Source organism: Indicator indicator, chromosome Z (genome assembly GCF_027791375.1).
Source record: "Indicator indicator isolate 239-I01 chromosome Z, UM_Iind_1.1, whole genome shotgun sequence".
Lineage (NCBI taxonomy): Eukaryota > Metazoa > Chordata > Aves > Piciformes > Indicatoridae > Indicator > Indicator indicator.
The window spans coordinates 60,126,105-60,146,563 of NC_072053.1; the positions used below are offsets into that span (position 1 = coordinate 60,126,105).

At 39.2% G+C, this 20,459-nt stretch overlaps 1 protein-coding gene across 2 annotated transcripts in view; it reads left to right on the forward strand.

Moving 5' to 3' along the window:
* FBN2 (fibrillin 2) overlaps positions 1–20,459 on the forward strand; it is a 202,389-nt gene that overhangs the window by 58,428 nt on the left and 123,502 nt on the right. For both annotated transcript variants that reach the window (XM_054397847.1, XM_054397848.1), the window contains exons 6-7: positions 12,134–12,331; positions 18,972–19,097. In XM_054397847.1, coding sequence (XP_054253822.1) covers positions 12,134–12,331; positions 18,972–19,097 — 324 coding nt within the window. The remainder of the gene's footprint in view (positions 1–12,133; positions 12,332–18,971; positions 19,098–20,459) is intronic.

Here is a 20,459-nt window from a genome sequence, read left to right on the forward strand (position 1 = left end):
TGGTAAATGAGAAACGGTTCTTTACTGAAAGAAGAAATGAATCATCTGATTTAACTTATGTCCTGTATTTTGATTGTTAAAAGGTACCACTGAAAAAACTGTATAAGCCAAAGAAGTAATCCCTGAAGCTCTTCTGTTGTGCTGAGCAAAAAACATACCTGAAGAAGAGGAAACTAACTTCTGCTTCTTAGTAGGGAGAGCTCTGGGTTTTTTTTTTTTTTGTTTATTATCAACTCAAAAAAAATGCTAGGATAGTTTAGACAGTCACCTGGGGAAGTGTTTCTGGGAAGATTTTTTTTTTCCTAAGAGTGTTTTTTTTAAACTATTGTTTTTCCTACATACAGCAACAATTAGCAAGATTATAATCAGCTGCATGTTTTTTAATAGGGTTTCTGATCTGCTGAGGCTTTTTGTATGTTTTTCTTAATTTATGTAGGAACTGATTACAAAATATTTTCCCTCCTTTTATTTTGTGTGGATGCTTTCTGAAGGCCTGCCTAAAATGGCTACTAAGAAGAATACAGTTAAAGGGAGAGACTCCACAGATGCAGAGGTTGTGCATTATGGTGCCTGACTTTGTTCTGACACTGGGTTCTGGTTAGAGCCTGGGGTCTAATATGTAAACATCATCTTCTTTTAATGTCTTCCAACTTATTTTCGACCTTACACGGTAATAGTACACAGATTGCCAGAGGGCTGAGGAATATGTTAGGCCATTTCACTTACTACAAAGTTTTAAGCTACATTTAGCTGCTTGTAAGTTTTGAAGCTATAGAAGACTGTATGTTTGACCTCTAAAATGCCATGACTGCTGTTCACTGTCAGCTAACTGAAACACATCCCAACATGCCATTGTGAGATCAGAGCCTCTGGGAATTATTATGTAGTCACTGTGAGCCTGTTCTGCAACTCATTTACATGTAAGTAGCCTTAACCAGTATAGAATACTGACCTTAATTAGTAGGGTTGATTCCTGACATGAGTAGTGACACAGAACTCCAAAGCAGAAACTGTGAGGGTGGGGGGAAGTCTATAGTGCACTTTTTACACTCTACTTGAATACTTTTAAAAATTTATTATATCTGCAGACTTGATTTTTGAAATTTCCTCTTTGCTGACAAGGGATTCTGTTCCTTTGACAGGGGCATACAAAGGAGCTGTACGAGCAGCAAGAGACCAGATTAGAAAAGATAAAGCTCAGTTAGAATTAAATCTAGCCAGGGAGATCAAAGGGAATAGCAAAAGTTTCTATGTGTACATTAAAGGCAAAAGGAAGACTAAGGAAGATGTGGGCCTCCTCAGAAGGGAAATGGGAGAACTGGTGGCAAGTGATGTGGAGAAGGCTGAGGTTCTCAACGACTTCTTTACCTCAGTGTTCATTGACAAGGACTCCAGCCACACTCCCCAAAACACAGAAGATCATGGCAGGTGCTGGAAGAAGGAACTGCCCATTGTTAATTAAGATCAGGTTTGTGACCATCTGAACAACTTGAGAACATACAAGTCCCTGGGATCCAATGGGATACACCCATGGGTACTGAGGGAACTGGCAGATGAGGTTGCTAAACTGCTCTCTATTATATTCCAAAAGTCATGGCAGTCCTGTGAAGTCCCCACTGACTGGAAAAGAGGGAACATAACCCCCATTTTCAGAAAGGGAAAGAAGGATGATCCAGGGAACTGTAGGCCAATCTGTCTCACCACTGTGCCTGGTATAATCATGGAGCAGATCATCCTGGAGGCACTGCTAAGGCAGAAGAATAGTGAAGAGTTGATTGGGTACAATCAACACAGCTTCACCAAGGGCAGATCACCCCTGACAAACCTGATGGCCTTCTATGACAAGGTCACAACATCAATGGACAAGGGGAGAGCAACTGATGTCATTTATCTGGACCTGTGTAAAGCCTTCAACACTGTCCCACATGACACCCTGATCTCCACCCAGCGAGTAGTCCACCTTTCAAGTCCATGTTTTTTCAATTTGGTGACCAGGATGTCATGTAGGACAGTGTCAAAAACTTTAGACAAATCCAGGTAGATAACATCAGTTGCTCTTCCCTTATCCTCTGGTGCTGTAACTCCATCATAGAAAGCCACCAAGTTCATCTGGCATGATTTGCCCTTGTGCACCCTCAGGTTCTTTAGGTGGTCTTGAACTTGATCTTTGCTTATAGGGGGCAGATGTTCCTTTTCCCATGCTCCAGCTCTGTTTTCTGGAGCTTGGACAGCGTGGACCGAGCCCTTGCTGGTGAACACTGAGGTGAAGTATTCATTGAGTACCTTAGCATTCACCCTATCCCTTGTGACCAGGTCTCCGTTTTTCATTTGTGGTAGGCAGAGAATAGTTTAGAATACCAGCTTTGGGAGTTGGAGGTAGAGGTTTAAGCCCTCTTTTTCTGATATGGGTTCAGATAACTCTAAGAAGAGTTGTGAGTCTTCAGTCTTCAGTTTACAAGGCCAATGTTTTTAATAAACTATTCGAGTATTTTTAGTAGTTGAGTAGCTTGTTCTCTAGGGGGATGAGGATGAGGGGGAAGAGGATTAGGGTGATGGTGAAGTAGGTGACAAAGGCTAGTTGGCCAATGATGATGAAGGGATATTCCACTGACTAGCTGCCCACTCAAGTGAGGATAAGAGGTTGGCAACCAGGGTTCAGAATAAGAGCTGGGGGAGGGGTTGGAAGGCTATTGTGCATTGTTTTGGTATGTGGAGGAATGGGGCTAGGAAGAGGGCTAGAATGGAGGCAGCTTGGGCTGGTACGCCTCCTGGTTTTTTTGGGGACTGAGCATAGGATAGCATATAAGGTGGGGTGACTAGGGGGTTTGCTGGCGTGAAGTTTTCGGGATCACCTAGGAGGTTGGGTGAGAATAGGGTGAGCATTATTGGGAGTAGTTATAACTGCTTTTTTGTCACAGTTGGCAGCTTGTTACACAGAGATACTTCACTACTTTGAATTTTGTAGACATCTCAGCAAAGTAAAAGTCTAAGAAGCTATTTATTAGGATAGTAGGTATGAACTGCTGGATGTAAAAAGTTTTTGTTGTGATTTCTTATTTCCATGTACACTTTGCAGATTTTATGCATTTATATACACTTACATACACTTTTATATGTTTACAGGAAGCTCCAAACAGACTAATATGGGAGACCTGACTGCAACCAAGATTGAGGGCATTTTTATTTCCCAGCTTTTATTATTCATCTGAAATTTTGCACCAGTGAGTCTATGATGCTGCAGTTGTATAGGCAGCAGTTTCTTCCAATAAATTTGTATGTGGAAATACTTTGCTTCTGAAAGCAATTAAATTCCATAAGTGGCAAAAGCAAGTATTTCTCTGGAGGGTTTTGTGTGTAGTTTTCAAAAGGTTTTATAGGCTATGATAACTGAAGCATTTTCTTCAGACTGATCATAGAAAATTATATTTTATTTCAGAAGTACTGGTGATTGACTAGTATTTTTTCATTTTTTTTCCCCACTGTTTTTAGGTGTGTAAGAACGAGTTACTTCTAATTTTAAAAAAGAGTTTTAAGTTTTGCAGATAATACTTTTATTTGCTTAAAACGGACAAAATATCCATTAAGTTAAAATGAGCATACAAACCCTGGGATGTTGCTTTTGGAAAAGAGCTGCTTTTGCTGTTCCACAAAGAGGAAAACGAGAATGTGCTTAGAATGATCATGACAGCAGTACTGGTGGAAACTGGCATTTTGTCAAAATCTACAAAGCCCACATAGACTCCTGCATTAAACATGACTTTTTTTTTCCTTCCTTCATTTAGAACTGCCCTCCACTCCTTTTTTTTTAATTGCCCTGTATATATTAAGTTGCCTAATCAATCACAGGAACTTGTATGGTGGAAACAGTCTCAAGTTGTGCCAGGGGAGGTATAGGCTGGATATTAGGAGGAAGTTCTTCACAGAGAGAGTGATTTGCCATTGGAATGGACTGCCCAGAGAGGTGGTGGAGTCGCCATGCCTGGAGATGTTCAAGAAAAGACTGGATGAGGCACTTAGTGCTGTGGTCTAGTTGATTGGATGGGACTGGGTGATAGGTTGGACTGGATGATCTTGGAAGTCTCTTCCAACCTGGTTGATTCTATGATTCTATGGAAGTATTGTATTGCAGGAGATGTCAGAAATGGTGATTTGGGACCAGCAGAACAGTAGTAAAAATTGAACCTGAAAATGAAAACTGTCAGCTGTATAAAAACATTCAAGCCTTCATGAAATATTCAACACGTTCAAAACCTTTGTCAACTACTCGTCTTCACTATTACATACTAAAATAAATTCTATAAAAATCATGGGGATGTGGCTCAAACTAATCCACAATTTAAAACATTTAAAAGACTTCAGTGTTTGTTGTTTAAATTAATCATAAACTTTATTGTATTAAATACTTAAAGGAATGACACAAAAATTTTCTTAAAAAATATCAGAGGAAGAGGAGTCTCAGACTTTACTATTCAGGATTTGGTTTATGTGAACTTATTAGTCTAAATAGCTGTACTGCCCACAGACTACTTTTTCCAAAGGAAATTAATAGATGTGCCAAATCTCTTTCATTTTACAAGAGACTAACTCTCATTTTTCATCCAACAGTCATTTTTCTGTGAGTTGTTGGATGTCACCTTTGAAAACAGTGCTTTTACATTTATATCAAACCTGAATCACTGCAATTCCTCTATCTTTTGTTACTTTTGCAACCTTAGGATGCACCCTGCATGTGGGCAGCTAAATATTAGAGCAGAAAGAACAGTTTTCCATATTAGGATGATTAAAATATCAAAGGAAAAATATATAATCTTTAATAAAACAAACATATGTGCCTTTGTAATGTTTAAATATCTTTTTGCATACTGTGGCTTACAATCAACAGATGTTGGAGTTGAATATACATACGTTTTGGATTTGTGGTCTGAACTCAAGTTCAACTATGAGTATCACCAGCCATTTAATAATCAGATAAAGAGTTAATCAAGAAAAGCCCTGAAGTCCCATTTATTTGAAACACAAAGTCTGGGTAACACTGTCATTTACACCAAATCAGGGGAAAAACAGGGGTTGCCTTGCTCCTCCATTGCTGCTGCTGTGGTTAGGAGTCACACATAGTGAGATTTCCTGTTGCAGGAAGGTGGAGTTCAGTATTGCTTTCAATTATCAAAACATTTCAATTTCAGATTGAAAAGGGGAAAATTCAGTTAGCTACTTTGAAAAAATATCAGTAATCGAGCAGGTGCTGCAACAAGCAATGAAAGTAAGTTTTGTGTTCCTGGAGATCTCTCAATGTTAGGGGAAGTTATGCGGGCTCTTCAGCTGCAACTCCAGCAGCATTTGGCTCTTGTTGCTTTCTAGGTGAGAACAAGGTAGATTTCATACCAGCTCAACTGGTTTAAATACTGTCCAAAGACAATTAATGTACTTTGGTAACAGAGAAACCTGATAGCTGAACCTATAGGATGGGGCATATCCAAACATGGCTGGGGCACACACAGTTCACAGGCGTGTTACAAGGTTAATTACACATGCTGCATGTTTATCTGGACTGTCTGGAGCACAGGAAGTGCCCAGGTTTGCACATTCATTCCACTGCCTGGGTTAGGGCATGCTTGGGGGTTTGTCACTTCAGGACACCCATGTATTATGTTATTTATCTAATAGTGCTGATATATGAAATGGATATTTGAGGTGTCACTAATAATAATAAGCTGGTTGCTATTCTTGAGCCTGCAAATAGTAGCAGTTGAAATGACCTGTTTTCTCATCCCTTCATTAATATTAAAAGTCCTTATGAAAGGCAAATTTGCTTTGTAAGGCAGCGAAACAGATTCATCAAGTATTACGTTTGGTTGTTTCATTGATGGGCTGGGGAGAGCATGTCTCAGACCTCCTCTTTTACTTGCTTCTCATTTGATTGATACTGACCATCATGCTTAATATTTTCAGTAGTAGAACTACCAGTATTCCAAATAGCTTATGGTTAAAAATACTTCCAAACACATTGCTTCCTTATTTCTTTATGCCTCTGTAGAGTTCTGTTTAAATAAAAATGAAGAAACAGACTTCCTGCTAATTGCTTCCTGCTAATCTTTCTAATACTCAGAGACATGAAATGCAGGGTTGTGGTAATGTGTGCTCGAGGACTGTAGTCTGTGTCCTTTTACCCTTCTGGAGCTTTCACATAGGCATTGTAAGGGTGCAGGAGACTTGCCTCTGCACCACAAGTAGTGTTCTTGGGCTTGACGCAGAAACTCTGTTTTGTCTCGGGACCTTTCAGTCTGTGCTTTCCTATGAAAAGAAACTGCAAGTTTTCCTTTTTCTCCAGATAATCTGCAATGGACATCCCAGTGCATCTAGGCACCTTTTAACTTTTCTTTCTTTTTGTGCCTCACTTTTTCTCTTTTGAGTTACTGGAGAAGAGGTAAAATTTTCATGGGCAGGAGTGGTTAGTTAACACCGTATTAAACTGTGGAAGCTAAGACTGTGACAAAATTCATAGAGAAGTTGGATCCTTATATACATACCAAAATATTTCAATAATATTGTCGTGAACAACAGCAACATTTTCCTCAAGTTTTGAGGCAGTGGGTGTTAGACACAGGGAGGAAACATAATATGGCAGACAGATTATCTCATACCTACTTACAGCAGGTTTTTTTCACCTTCATCTGAATCGTCTAGTTCTGGCCAGAGGTACAGAAAGAAGAATAAGATAAATAGATATTGTACCGTACCCACCACTTGAATTCTTATGTTTCTAATCATTGTGGCAAGCTCCCTGTCAAATAGCCGTTTTTAAATTGAGGGTAGAATCAGAACAGACTTGAAATTTTTCAAAGTAAATTAAAGAAAAAAGGTCCTAAGAACTGATAGTTGGATAGTCCAATAAAGAAAATGTATTTCTATGAAATAATAGAAATACTGTAATGTAGTTAAAAGTACAGTATGCTATTGCCAGGGGTTTTTTACTATTGATGACAACGGGACAAAAAAAAAAAAAGTACTTGTTAAATTCAATAATATGAAAAACCGGTTTGCAGTTTGGATTGCTGATAAAAGCTGTCATTTTTCAGGTCATGATGCATATTGAGGTGTGCTGTACTGTGTCTAGAAGAAGAGCAACAAAACTAGTGAAAGGTCTAGAGAAGAAGACTTAAAGAGAATCAGCTGAAGTAACTGGGGTTGTTTACCCTAGAGAAAGAGGTTGCAAGGAAACCTTATTGCTCTCTGCAACTACCTTGAAAGGAGATTTTAGGAGGATGTGGGGGTCAGTCTCTTCTTCCAACTAACAAGTGATAGGACAAGTTGAGCCGGAGGAGGTTTTAGTTGGATCTTAGGAAGAATTTCTTTACTGAAAGGGTTATCACACACTGGAGTAGGCTGCCCAGAGAAGTGATGGAGTCGCTTTTCCTGCAAGTATCTAAAAGACATGTTGATGGAGCATTCATCATTTGGCAGTGCTACATTAACAGTTGGACTTGATGAACTTAACTGTGGTTTCCAGCCTAAGTGGTTCTGTGATTTTATATAGGAATATAATTCTCTGAGGTTTAAAAATACGCATTACATATTTGTACTGAAAATTACTTTCATTCACCAAAGCAGTTACCCTTTCTAAGCAAGAAATGATTTATAACTTATTATCTGTCTGGCAAAATTATTTTGGCAGCAATGCTGAAAGAGGACAAATGAAGAAACACGTAACAATAAGACAAGAAAACCAGTATGTAAGAGATGCTTCATTCATACACTCAGGGGCAGATGAACCTTTATAATAATATAATCTAAGTGACTGTATAAAACAGACTACAGAATCTCAGATGGTAATTTCAGAATCACATTCACAGCCTTGTTTGAAACTGTAAAGTATCATCTGAATGACTTTTTAGTATGCTTGCTTCCCATAAGTGAAAATATACTATGTGACTAAAGACCTTTATGTAAACAGGTATATTTTACTATTCACCTGCCTTCACTTCATATTGTAAAATCTTAATGTGTGATTCTTAGAAGACCAGCCACTAGTCAGACTCTTTACTTTGGTTTCGTTTTGGATAAACTGAATGGCTAAAGATTCTAAAAACGGTTGTATTTGTTATAGATGCTATTTTTGTTATTAAAAATAATGTTAACTGTGAAGCATGCTTCTGAAATCCTACATCCTGTTTGAAATGCAGTTGCCATAGCTGTGCAAAGAACTATTCTGGCTGGGTGCAGATAGTAGGCTGCTTTACCTGGTCTGCTGCTAGGTTTCTGTGACCCAAGGTTATGTAAGCTGTTATGTAAGCTCTCAAGGAGCTCAAAATGTTCAGAAAATTTAATAACAGGGGGTTTTTTGTCCTTCTACTGTTTAAATTACTGTAGTCAGATTTTCAAATGCCCTCCTGCAGACTTACACTATTGGAAGTTACTTGGTTATAGAACCTCAGCAGTGTATTGATATCTTATACCTAACTTGTATTTTCTGGCATAGATACTCTTTGTAGTCTGGTTATATTCTCTAATCTCTGTCAAACTCACACTCTAAAAGAGACTTTTCATTGCTGGTGCTGATACAGCGTACTCATAATCTTATGTTTTATGGGAAAATAATGGAATTCAAATACAATTCACCACTCAGGTTTAAGTTCAGATTTTAATCTTGCCTAATTGAATTCCAAACTCCTTACTGTGAAGGATCTTTTCCAGAATATGCCTATGGGTCACCAAACATTAAACAGAAAAATACATAATTTGTATTTTTACCCCCTTCTGTAAGTGGTCCTATAAAAAAGTGTACCTCGGAGAATATATGCTACAAGAACACAATACTGTCAGCAGAATTACTTACTTTCTGAGTAGGAATTTCAAAATGAGCTAGAATGTCAAGATCATCAGTCCTGGTGAATGCAAGCTTTGGAAATTGTAGATATGCAGTCTATCATGTGTTCCCCCTCAATCTTTGTGATACATGAATGACCTTTATATGAAAAAAATAAACAGTCATAATAAGTGATGGAGTCTTTTCCTTACCCCTTAACTATAATCCATATAAGATTACAGTGAGTTACTAGAATTTATATCTGTGATGGTTGGAGTTTGTGTTTCACATATTTGTAATTTTCATATGCAGTTATAGCTTGATATGATCACAGTTTTCTAGTTTTCTGGTGTGAGTCATCTGGATCTGTATTGTATGTTTAAAATTAATCTCTCTCTCATATGTCAAGGGCCTCAGAAGTAATTAAACTGACTGTTGTAAAGCTTTGTGTCTTCCAGTATATTGGATGAAAGATCAGTGAAACCTTTTTCTAACAAATAGTGATTTTGTTTTTATAGCATGTATATTTCACTAAATGTTCTATCTTTGTGGCTTGATGGATGCAAGGAAAGCTTGAAAGTATAACTCTGAGGATTATTTTGTAATGAAAATCAAGAAAGATTAAAGTTCATAGTCACAGAGTAACAGAATGTTAGGGGTTGGAAGGGACCTTGAAAAATCCTCTTCTCCAACCTCCTTGCCAGAACAGGATCACCTAGAGCAGGTCCCACAGGAATGCATCCACGTGAGTTTTGAATGTTTCCAGAGAAGGAGACTGTACAGCCTCTCCAGGTAGCCTGTCCCAGTGTTCTGTCACCTTCACAGTGAAAAAGTCTTTCCTTATGTTTGCATGGAACCTTCTATGCTCCAGCTTGTGCCCATTGCCCCTTTTCCTATCGTTGGACATCACTGAGAAGAGCCTGACTTCATACTCCTGACACCTTCCCTTCACATATTCATAAACATTAATGAGGTCACCCCCACAGCCTCCTCTTCTCCCAACTAAAGAACACGCACCTCCCTCAGCCTTTCTTCATAAGGGAGATTTTCCACTCCTTTAATCATCTTTGTGGCTCTATGCTGGACTCTTTCAAACAGTTCCCTGAGGTCCTTCGTGACCTGAGGGGCCCAGAACTAGGCACAATATTCCAGATGCAGCCTCACCAGGGCAGAGTAGAGGGGGAAGAGAACCTCTCTCAATCTACTGACCACACCCCTACTAATACACCTCAAGATGTCATTTTTCTTTTTGCCACAAGGACACATTTCTGGCTTGTAGTCATTCTTCTGTTCACTAGGATCCCCAAGTCCCATTTTCCCTACACAGTCCCCAATTTATACTGGTCCATGGGGTTGTTCTTTCCCAGATGCAAGACTCTACACTTGCCCTTATTGTGTTTCATTAAATTTCTCCACATTTTGTGTCATCAGCAAACGTGCCGTCAGGGCATTCTGTTCTCTTACCAAATATTTAAGATCTTTTAATCTCCTTTTATTGTTAGGCATTTTTGTTGTGGATACTTTTGTGCTTGCTTAACTTTATTGAAGTGAACAGCCCAGTTGAAATTAACTGACACTGTGTTTAAGTAACTGCATGCAAAAGTCCTTCCCTGACTGGTACCTGAACGTACTGTATGTAGAGATCAGAACATTTGTTTCTATTTGATCTAGCTTTTACTTTAAAGACAGTATGTCTTAGTGCAAAGAAAACTTTATGAGTTCTCAGTGGGAAGAACATTTCCTCCCTTGTCACACATGTCAAAGCGTTTTTGTTCTGTGGGGTGAAAATACCAAGTTCTAGAGGCCATCAGTTGTCTCATTTGTAGTTTGATTCTGAGAACAATTGCACACTAATGGCATCCTGAGACAACAGCTTCCTGGCTTGTGTGGCCAGCAGGAACAGGGAGGTGATTGCTCTCCTGTACTTAGCACTGGTGAGGCCACACCTCAAGCACTATGTTCATTTCTGGGCTCCTCACTACCAGAAGAACATTGAGGTGCTGGGGTGTGTCCAGGGAAGGACAAGGAGGCTCATGAAGGGCCTGGAACACATGACCTACAAGGAGAGTCTGAGAGAGCTGGAGTTGTTCAGTCTGGAGAAGAGGAGGCTGAGGGGAGACCTTACTGCTCTCTACAACTACCTGAAGGGAGGTTGGAGTGAGAAGGGGACCAGACACTTCTCCTTGGTGTCAAGCGCTAGGACTAGAGAAAATGGTTTCAAGCTGCACCAGGGGAGGTTTAGGCTGCATGTTAGGAAATATTTCTTCACTGAAAGGGTTATTAAACATTGGACTGGCCTGCCCAGGGCAATAGTGGAATCACCATGCCTGGAGATGTTTAAGCAGAGTGTGGACCTGGCACTTAGGGACATGAATTAGTGTTGACCCTGCAGTGCTGGGTGGAGAGTTAGACTGGATGATCTTTGAGGTCTCTTCCTACTGGATGTATTCTGTGATTCTGTGAAAGTGTGCAGAAGACAATACCAATATTGGAGTCTGTTTTCAGCAGGAAAAAAGAATAAAGAAAGGTGGAAAATTCCATAAGGATATGAAATCTGGCTACAGCAACCGTCTGGTTCTTATTTCTTATTTTCAGTTAATAGTTATTCACAGTTTGTGTTGCCTCATAAGGTCAAAAGTTTTTCTGTTTGCTCAGGTCAAAAACTACTAAGTTACATACTTACAGGAATTTGGCTAGCAGTATATTTTCATATTGTTTGCATGCTATATTCCATATACTCAGTATAGCTTGAATAGATTGTACTGTCTCCTGTTACTCCTTTGAAAATGCATGATGGTTTACTGATTACTCCTCTGTAATACTCCACTGTTTTGCACTAAATATTCCAGCAGGAATGTTGATTCTGTGACAATTGCTGGCCACGAATCTTGATCAGCATGAAATGTGTAGTGGCTGTGATCTGTAGTTCCCTCCCATGAACTGCCGTGAAGTAACCTAGGTGTGGGAAAACCAGTTCCCAGTTCTTGCTTGCTTTATCTGATGTACTCTTTTAGTTGCTTTTCTGTTTGTAAAACTCTTTCCCTTATTAGGAATTTTACTGGATACATTGACAATGCACACATCAGTTTTGGGTCCAGCTGCCTTTTTTTATTTGCACCTATTAGAATGAAATTAGTTGGAAGATAAGATAACCTGGTGAAAATCATTACCTTTAGTGGAAGGTGTTGTGCTACTTCTGCAAGCAATAACATAGCTTACATTTCTAGGTCCTTTTAACATTTTCTTAATATGTCTTGGACTAAAAAGTGATCCTTCTATAGTTTCTAATACACTTTCTTGTGTAATACAGTGTTCTTTCTCTTTTTCCAGATTACAGAACAGGCCCATGTTTCACACAAGTTAACAATCAGACATGTCAGGACCAGCTAACTGGAATTGTTTGCACAAAAACCCTCTGTTGTGCAACCATTGGGCGTGCATGGGGTCACCCCTGTGAAACGTGCCCTGCTCAACCTCAGCCATGTCGTCGTGGCTTCATCCCTAATATTCGCACTGGAGCATGTCAAGGTAAGCTTTCTGGTTTGAATTGTACATGATTGTTGTGTTGCTGATATGCATCTTGAAAACATTGTGTGCACTGAAAACAAAATCAGTTTTCCTTCTGTGTGTTCTGTGTCTTTTGATAAAATTTGGATATGGTTTGCTGCTTCTGGTTTTAACTAGTGTACATACAGAACAAAACTCAAAGGCCTGGAAAAAAAATGAATGCCAGTCAAGGAACCATGAATATAAAGCATGAAAAGGTCAGAATGTCTGTTGAGCACAGCTGTCAGATACTGTGGTAGAGCATCAATCATGCAACTGGCTTATGTTGCTGGTGGCCTCATCTAGTATATACTTCATTCATTCTACTGAAGAATTCACTGTTCTTGCTGCTGAGTTGTTTTCTTTCTGAAGTGCCTGGCAATCAAGATACAGACCTTTTTCAGTCCTATCATATAGATAATGTATAGCACGAACCTTCTGGATACTCTGGATTATTTGTACACTGCTAAAAAACACATGAGTAAGGAGGATCTGCAGTCTTCTGTGTTACAGTCATGAAATATTTGAGAAATGGGAAAGCCCTCGTGCTTTATCCTGTGTTTCTTTCCATGATGTTAAGGGACTTGCTGCTCCTCTTTTGTGTTGTTGCTGCAATCCCTCTGTACTGAAAGATGGATATATTTCCTACTGTAGCTGCTTGTTTAAATTTCAGAACAAACTGCATAAAGAATGCAGTAACAGAGGATGCTAGAACTGCTGAAGGAGAAAGTACTACTTTTCTGTTACACATGGTGAACATGATCAGTTTGCAGGCTTTGTTGTCTTAGAACTTTCCCAAGAAGCAATGGAAACCAAGTAGGTGCCTTACACTGCTGGCTGCCCCTAGAAGGAATAAAGTCAATTAATCAGCCAATCCCCACTCCATCTGGTGATAAATCTGATTTAAATAAATTCGGGTGGCACATGTGTTTTTAGGGTTTTTTTGTTTCTGATTTCACAAGGTGTTTGCATATTGTTCTGTCTCTGAGTGTCCCTCTTGTCCACCTTCCAAAATCTGCAGGTCTCTGTGAGAAGGTTAGGTTGACTAGAATGATGTCTGATGCTCTATATTTTTTTAATAAGTGATTTCCTGTAGTGCTGGAGAACTTCCAACTTTAATTCCGTATTTACAAAATAACCAAAAGAGGAATGTATCAGGATGTTTTTTTGGTGTGTTTTTATATATATAAGTACACACGTATATATATATATGTATGTATATATATTAGCAAGAATTTATTTAGGTAGTTCAGAAAAGGAGCTTTGACACTGTCTCTCATAAGATGTTGATGTACAGGCTGGATGATCAGGCAGTGAGGTGGATGGAAAACGGGCTGAATGGCCAAGTCTCGAGGGTGGTGATCAGCAGCATGAAGTCTAGTTGGAGAACAGTAACTGCCTTAAAGGTTGATACTGGTTCAGTCCCATTTATCATCTTCATTTATGAACTGGATGTCAGAACAGTGTACTCTCCTCCAGTTTGCCAACAATGTCAATCTGGAAGGAGTGGCTGTTACACCAGAGGGTCATGCTGCCATCTGCAAGTACCTTGACAGGCTGGAGGAATGGGCTGACAATAACTTTGTGAGAAATGGAGAAACGTGAAGTCCTGCACCTGGGCAAGAACAGGCCCAGGTGATGATATTGAGAGCAAGATTGCAGAAAAGGACCTGGGGGTCCCGGTGGACACCTAATTTAGCATGGACCAGCAATGTGCTCCTGTAGCAAAGGAAGCTAATGGTATCCTGGCCTATGGACAAAAAGTATTGCCTGTTGTTTGAGGGTAGTGATTCTTCTCTCCTCAGCACTGGTGAGGCCACACTAGGGTGTGCTGTGTCCAGTTATGAATTGCCCAGAACTAGAGGCAGATGGCTGCTGGAGAGGGTCCAATGAAGTGCCACAAATATGATGAAAGGACTGGAGCATCTCTCTTCTGAGGAAAGGCTGAGCAAGCTAGAACTCTGCAGGCTGGAGAAGAGAAGGCTTAAGTTGGGTCTCATCAGTGCATATAGATTCCTGAAGGGAGGATGCAAAGAGGACAAGCCAGGCTCTAAGTAGTGCCTAGTGAGAGGACAAGAGGCAATGGTTGCAAAATGAAACACAGGAAAATCCTTCTCAATATCAGGAAACATTTTCTTACTGTGAGGGTGTCTGAACACTGGCACAGGTTGCCCAGAGAGCTTGTGGACTTTCCATCCTTAGAGATATTCAAAAGCTGTCTGGACACAGTAACATGCTCTAGGTGTCCCTGCTTGAGCAGGGTGCTTGGACCAAGTGACTTCTAGGGATCCCTTCTAACTTTAATCAGTCTATGATTTTCTGTGAAAAACATCCTGACTTAGGAAGTCTCCTTTGCTCATGGTGGTGTAAAAGATTTCAGGAAAGTAACTCTTTTACTGTTTCAGAAGAGGCGAGGTGATGTGTTCCTCTCTCACTTCTGTTTTCCTGTTCCCTCTTTCTCAGTCTTCACCATGGCCCCAAGTATTGCAGCATTATTCTTAGTGCTTGTTTCCCCTATGCTGTGTCATATTTTGGTGGTTTAAAATTGCACAAATCTAAGTCAGTTGCTTGTCTGGCTGAATTTCTAATTCAGGTCTCATTTTTAAGAGTCCTTGTTAAAAATCCTCTATGAACTTGAGTTTAAAAATTGAGAGAACATCAAGATGCTGTAAGGTTTTTAATTTCTAAAAAATTTAAATGTGGTATTTTTTGATTTTTCCTTAACTTCTCATTCACACAGTAGTATGGTTGACCTGAAACTACCATTGAAGCTATTAGCTCAAGTTTACTTCTGTGGAACTCCTCACAGGATTATCTTAGCAAAACCATCCATTTTACTTAAAATACTTACTTTTAAGCAACAATAATTCCCTTCCTTTTCCTTTGTTGCAAATGTTTCCTTTCCTGTTTTTTTTCTGTGCTTACACTGCTTAAGGCATCCAAATTATACTAAGGAGGAATACTTGAATCCGCTTATTCTTTTATGTCAGAAATGAGCCTCTGTCTGCATTGTAACAGCTTATGTTTCACTGTTCATCTTGAAGTGCTTAGTATAATTTAGACATTCTTTTCCTAACTATGTCATAAACAGAATCCGTGTACTGAAGGCATGCATATTGGTTATAATATCCAAGTTAAACTCCTTTTATGACAAAGATCTTGGCCAGATATAATAAATTCTTAAAACTTCTCTGCCAGACAGATCCTGGCATAGCTTCTGGGCCTTCATTTAAATCATGTGAGAGATCAGTAGAGCTCTTTAGCACTTGTGTGCACAATGCTATGTCTTCTTTTTCTGCCAGCTTTTTCTATGTAGTAAATATTTTTAAATTATCCGGTTAACTTCATTGCTGAATCCCAGTGGGAAGCATAGAAACAATGTGGCAGTCTACTTTGTTTGACGGATGAACAAAGAGAGTTGAAGCAGCAATCAACAGCTGCTACATTTTTGGCACATTATTACTATATAGGAAGATCTGACTGTATTTATATCACAGGAGGTCACATGTGAGGTTACAAGATGATGGTAGGGCACCAAGTAAAGTTAGATATTCTGTATGTGAAAGGAGACACAAACAATTTCTTTGTGTCCACACAACCATGGCTTTTGCTTCCAACAGTCAAGACAGTTCTTTTTAAGCTCTGAATACTGGTAATTCCTCCCAACCTGAGTTCTGTGGTGTGTTCATGTTAATAGCATGTTGTTTCCTCTGTCCTGAATGATCAGACTACTATATTGGAGGGGGGAATTGAATGTAGCCCTTGACACTGTGGAGATACTGTTTACCTTTCCATCTCTATGTTAGGGTACAGAGTCTGTAGAAATAAGACACAGGATTTCGCTACAGCTAGGTAGGAAAATTCTAGAAAAAAGCAATATAGCAATGTTGTTCACAGGGGGTCAAAACCCCCTGCAACAGTCAGTTAGGAGTAGAAACTGTAGAAAGAAGACAAGGGTATGCTGAATAGATAAATTGGGACTGAGGTACTTGCTAATACACTTCAATACTGCAAGGAAATATAATCAACTCTTAAAATTTCTGTGCCAAACTCCTTCTGTCAGAGAAAGGTGACTGCAGAGCTTAATGTAAGTAGAGAGAGCAAATGGTGGTAGATGTATCAGCTTTGCATAGACAGAAGCTGCAATAACAGTAGCAAGTATGGCTGCACAGAGGCAAACTGAAGAAGAAAATAAAGGGGTCAAGATGGATCTCTCTGACAGTGCTACAAAAATTTAACAGAGGGGTATTAGCAATTCAGGAAACAGCTGTTCTCCATGTGTGTAGTTCCTGTCCAAGGAGACTTCATTTTAATGAAATAGAAAGGCCAGATAAGACTAGCATTAAATATTTTCTCTGAGAGTTTTAGAAACAAATACAGGGGTCTGGGTAATGCATTTTAATACTTTTCTTTCTGCTGCTGACATCAGATTTACAGAGTCTTTTATCAGAGGAATACAAACCCCCTTGGCATTCCATAAAACGGTCATAAATTGATCAGACCAGGCTCACTCAGTCCATGGTTGGAATGCTTGGCATTTTTGGAGTGAATACTCACATCAGTAGATAGCCTGGTTTGGGAGTTGATATGAACAGGTTGAAATCATTAGAACTTGCAAGCTTTACTGTTGGAAAGTAGCTCATGCTTTGCATATGCATTGAATGTCAGTGTGACAAGACTTACCTACTGAGTATGAAGTTGCTTCTGCTCTTTGAAGGGTGTGCCTGTTGCAGTATTGCTGTGTCTTAAATGGCTGTTCAGCACCTTTTTGGAATTAAGTTCACTGAGTAATATGCTTGTATAGAATATTGTGGTAGCATTGTTATTGCATTATTACCATGAATAGCTTAAAAAATTTTAGAGAAACAAAACCAATCAAAATGCAAGTTTGAGTTTGGGTTTTGGTGTTCTCCTGTTATTTTCCCCCCCAACAGTTTCCATTCGGTCATTGCTTAGACATGAATTGTAGCTGTTCAGACACCCCTCTACCCAGGAGTTCAGTCAGGAAGAGCTTATATGTTCCATTTGAAAGTGCTTTATTGCTTCTGCTACATGGCCGTAGGAATAGCATAATGGCAGAAATCCTGTGTTGGATATTTTCTCAGTTCCTCCCTGAATTCCTCAACAGCCCATTTTTCTCAGCTACACCCTTTCTCTTCAGACAGTTACTATTTTGCACTAAGAAGTCCTGGCTGAATAGCTGTTGAAAATAATTCTTATTCCTTGCTACTGTTGCTGCCAGACCCTCCTTGTTAGTGAGTATCAGGTCCACTAGCATTTCTCTCCTAGTTGACTCATCCACTGTCAGGAAGTTGTCATCAGTGCACTGAGGGACCTCCTGGACTGTGACTGGCTCTGTCGGCCTTCCAGCAAGTATCTGGGTAGTTAAAATCCCCCATGAGAACCAGGGCCTGTGATCACGAGGTTGCTGTCAGCTGCCTGTAGAAGGCCTCATTAACCTCATCATCCTGATCAGATGGTCTGTAATAAACACCACAACAGTATCAGTCATGCTAGCCTGCCCCTTAATTCGTACCCACAAACTCTGAACTCGCCCCTCATCCACCCCTGGACAGAACTCAACACATTCTAGTTGTTCCCTCACACAAAGAGCAACTCCACCTTGTTGACCTCACTTTGTTGACCTGTGTTTCCTAAAAAGGACAGAGCCATCCATGACCACATTCCAGTCATGTGAGCTGTTCCACCACATCTCTGTGACTGCCACCATAACCCCTTGACTACACATGGATTTCTAACTCCTCCTGCTTATTCCCCGTGCTGTGTGCATCTGCCTCAGCAGTGGTTACTCACCTCTATGATCCTTAATATTACTTTAACTGTCTATTTGCACTTACACGTTAAGACATGTGATAGTTCTGTATAAAACACTATAGAAATACAGGATGTTTTATGTATAAACAAATGACAGCGGGGAACAAAAACTCCAATACAATTTGAACTGGAAATAGCACATAATAATATACAAATAAGATGTAAAGTGAAAATAGCAGTATATTTTCTAAGAGTGTTTATTTAACATTGATAGTCCAGTCTAAAGAAGTTCATGAAATTCTAGTGCTAGTTCTTACTTCAGTAAATAAAGTTATGCAGATAAATTGTCATACAACTCATCCTAGTCAAATAGCCCCTATTTTCTATTGACTTGAGTTGTCCAACCTCTATCCAGAAAGAATATTGTGAAAGAATTAGCATGTATTGTTAAAGTGGACATCTGGAAGTCCAGATGTACAGGAAGAGATGCTTTCAGAATAAGAATCTATGTTTGGTAATTATGTAAGGAACAAACTGAGGCATTGGAAAGCAAAAATAAGTTGTACAGATTTGACTTCAGGACATTTCTTAAATATTTAAAGCTATGTAGGTCATAAGTCATGTAATGCATTTTTAGTTTATATGGGTTCAGATACAACACACATGAAGGTCTGAGTCAGGTTACTGCTGTTATTGCCATATCTAATACTGGTGCTGAAGTAGAGGAATGTGCTGGGGTTCAGTGGGTTATTTTTAAGAATACTTTCAGAGCTCTCTGTCTGTAAGTAAAAGCTGTGATGAAATTTTGCATCCTATGTCATGTAATCCATTATTTTTGTCTTTGTAGACGTTGATGAATGCAAGGCTATCCCTGGAATCTGCCGAGGACGAAATTGCATTAATACAGTAGGTTCGTATGAGTGCAAGTGTCCTGCTGGTCACAAACAGAATGAGACAACTCAAAAATGCGATGGTAAGTGATCTTGTCAGAGAGTGTACCTAAAAAGTGGTCAAGTAAATCACTAGAACACTTTATAAACGTTGATTACTGACTCGTGTGGGTAAAGGTGGTGTTTATCCTGTTTCAGAATTCAGAACTATTGATGAAGAGTGCATAAACAGCATGAAACTAAACTGAGTTATTAGGTTTGTTTTTCAACAATATACAAAATATCCAGGTATACGTAGATATTTAAGCCTACTCACAACAATGTGAAAAGAAAGCATGACAGTTTTGGTAATAGATTCAATAAATTACTGCTATGCACAGTTTGTATGCAAGAGCTTGAGCAAGTAGAAATGCATAGGAAATATATATATTTTTAGATGAAAAATCAAATACACCATGCTTAATAAGTATAATTTAATAAGCATAGGTGAAGTTTATTCAAAAACGGGTTGATGCAGTTAAGAGCAGTGGATATCTTCAGATTCAGTTTACATAGATAAAAGGACTGCTTGTTCAAGGCAAGTGATTAGGTGGCAATTTAAATATGTTACCAGATTACTTTATTGTCAGTTTTCAGTAATAAACAGATACATATTTTGTAGCCAGGTTTAGAAGTCATCTTTGTTTTCCTTAGTTTTGCCTACAATACAGAATTCACAGAAAAACTAATACAATCAGTTTGAAAATCACTTTTTATGAGTGAAAATGTTACATCCGGTCTTGTGGCAAGTAATACTGAAAGAAAATGAAAAAAATATCCAGAGGTAATTTTCTCTGGTCATGTCATCCACCCTCTGCTTTTATGTTGACTAGTTTCAGTTTCTTCTCAGTACACTATGATATGCTCATCATGAGTTTTTAAAGGGGAAGCCTGACTATATCTTGTTAAAACCTTCCAAGAAACAGTTTGCAACAAATAGAGAAAGACCATAGAAATAGTGCTTTTCTTGCCATGGTTGAGGAGAGAACAGAAGCAGCTTGTGTATGAGTCTGCACCAAGTGTGTGTATAGCTATTTAACTGTATACAAGAATGTACTGATGATAGGTATCCAACATATGGATAGAGATTTAGGGTGCTGCAGGGCGCAGTCACATTCACAGGGAAAGCAGGTCCATTTGAACCATTTCAGAAGTAAGGGAACACCAGGAGCCTTACTGAGACACTGAGAAAAAGAATCTCTCCATACCCTGAAGACAGTAGTACAGTAGAAAAGATGTAGAGCACTGGAACAGTATGGTAGCTCTGCAGGAGAGCTCAAGGGAGAAACCAGGAGGCACAAGGTGGTGTGAGGAATTCTACGAAAGACAATGACTGAAATGGAAATTTGTAATCAGAGTCCCTTTCCTTGGGAGAATTGCATCCAAGACATTTCATCTACCCTGTA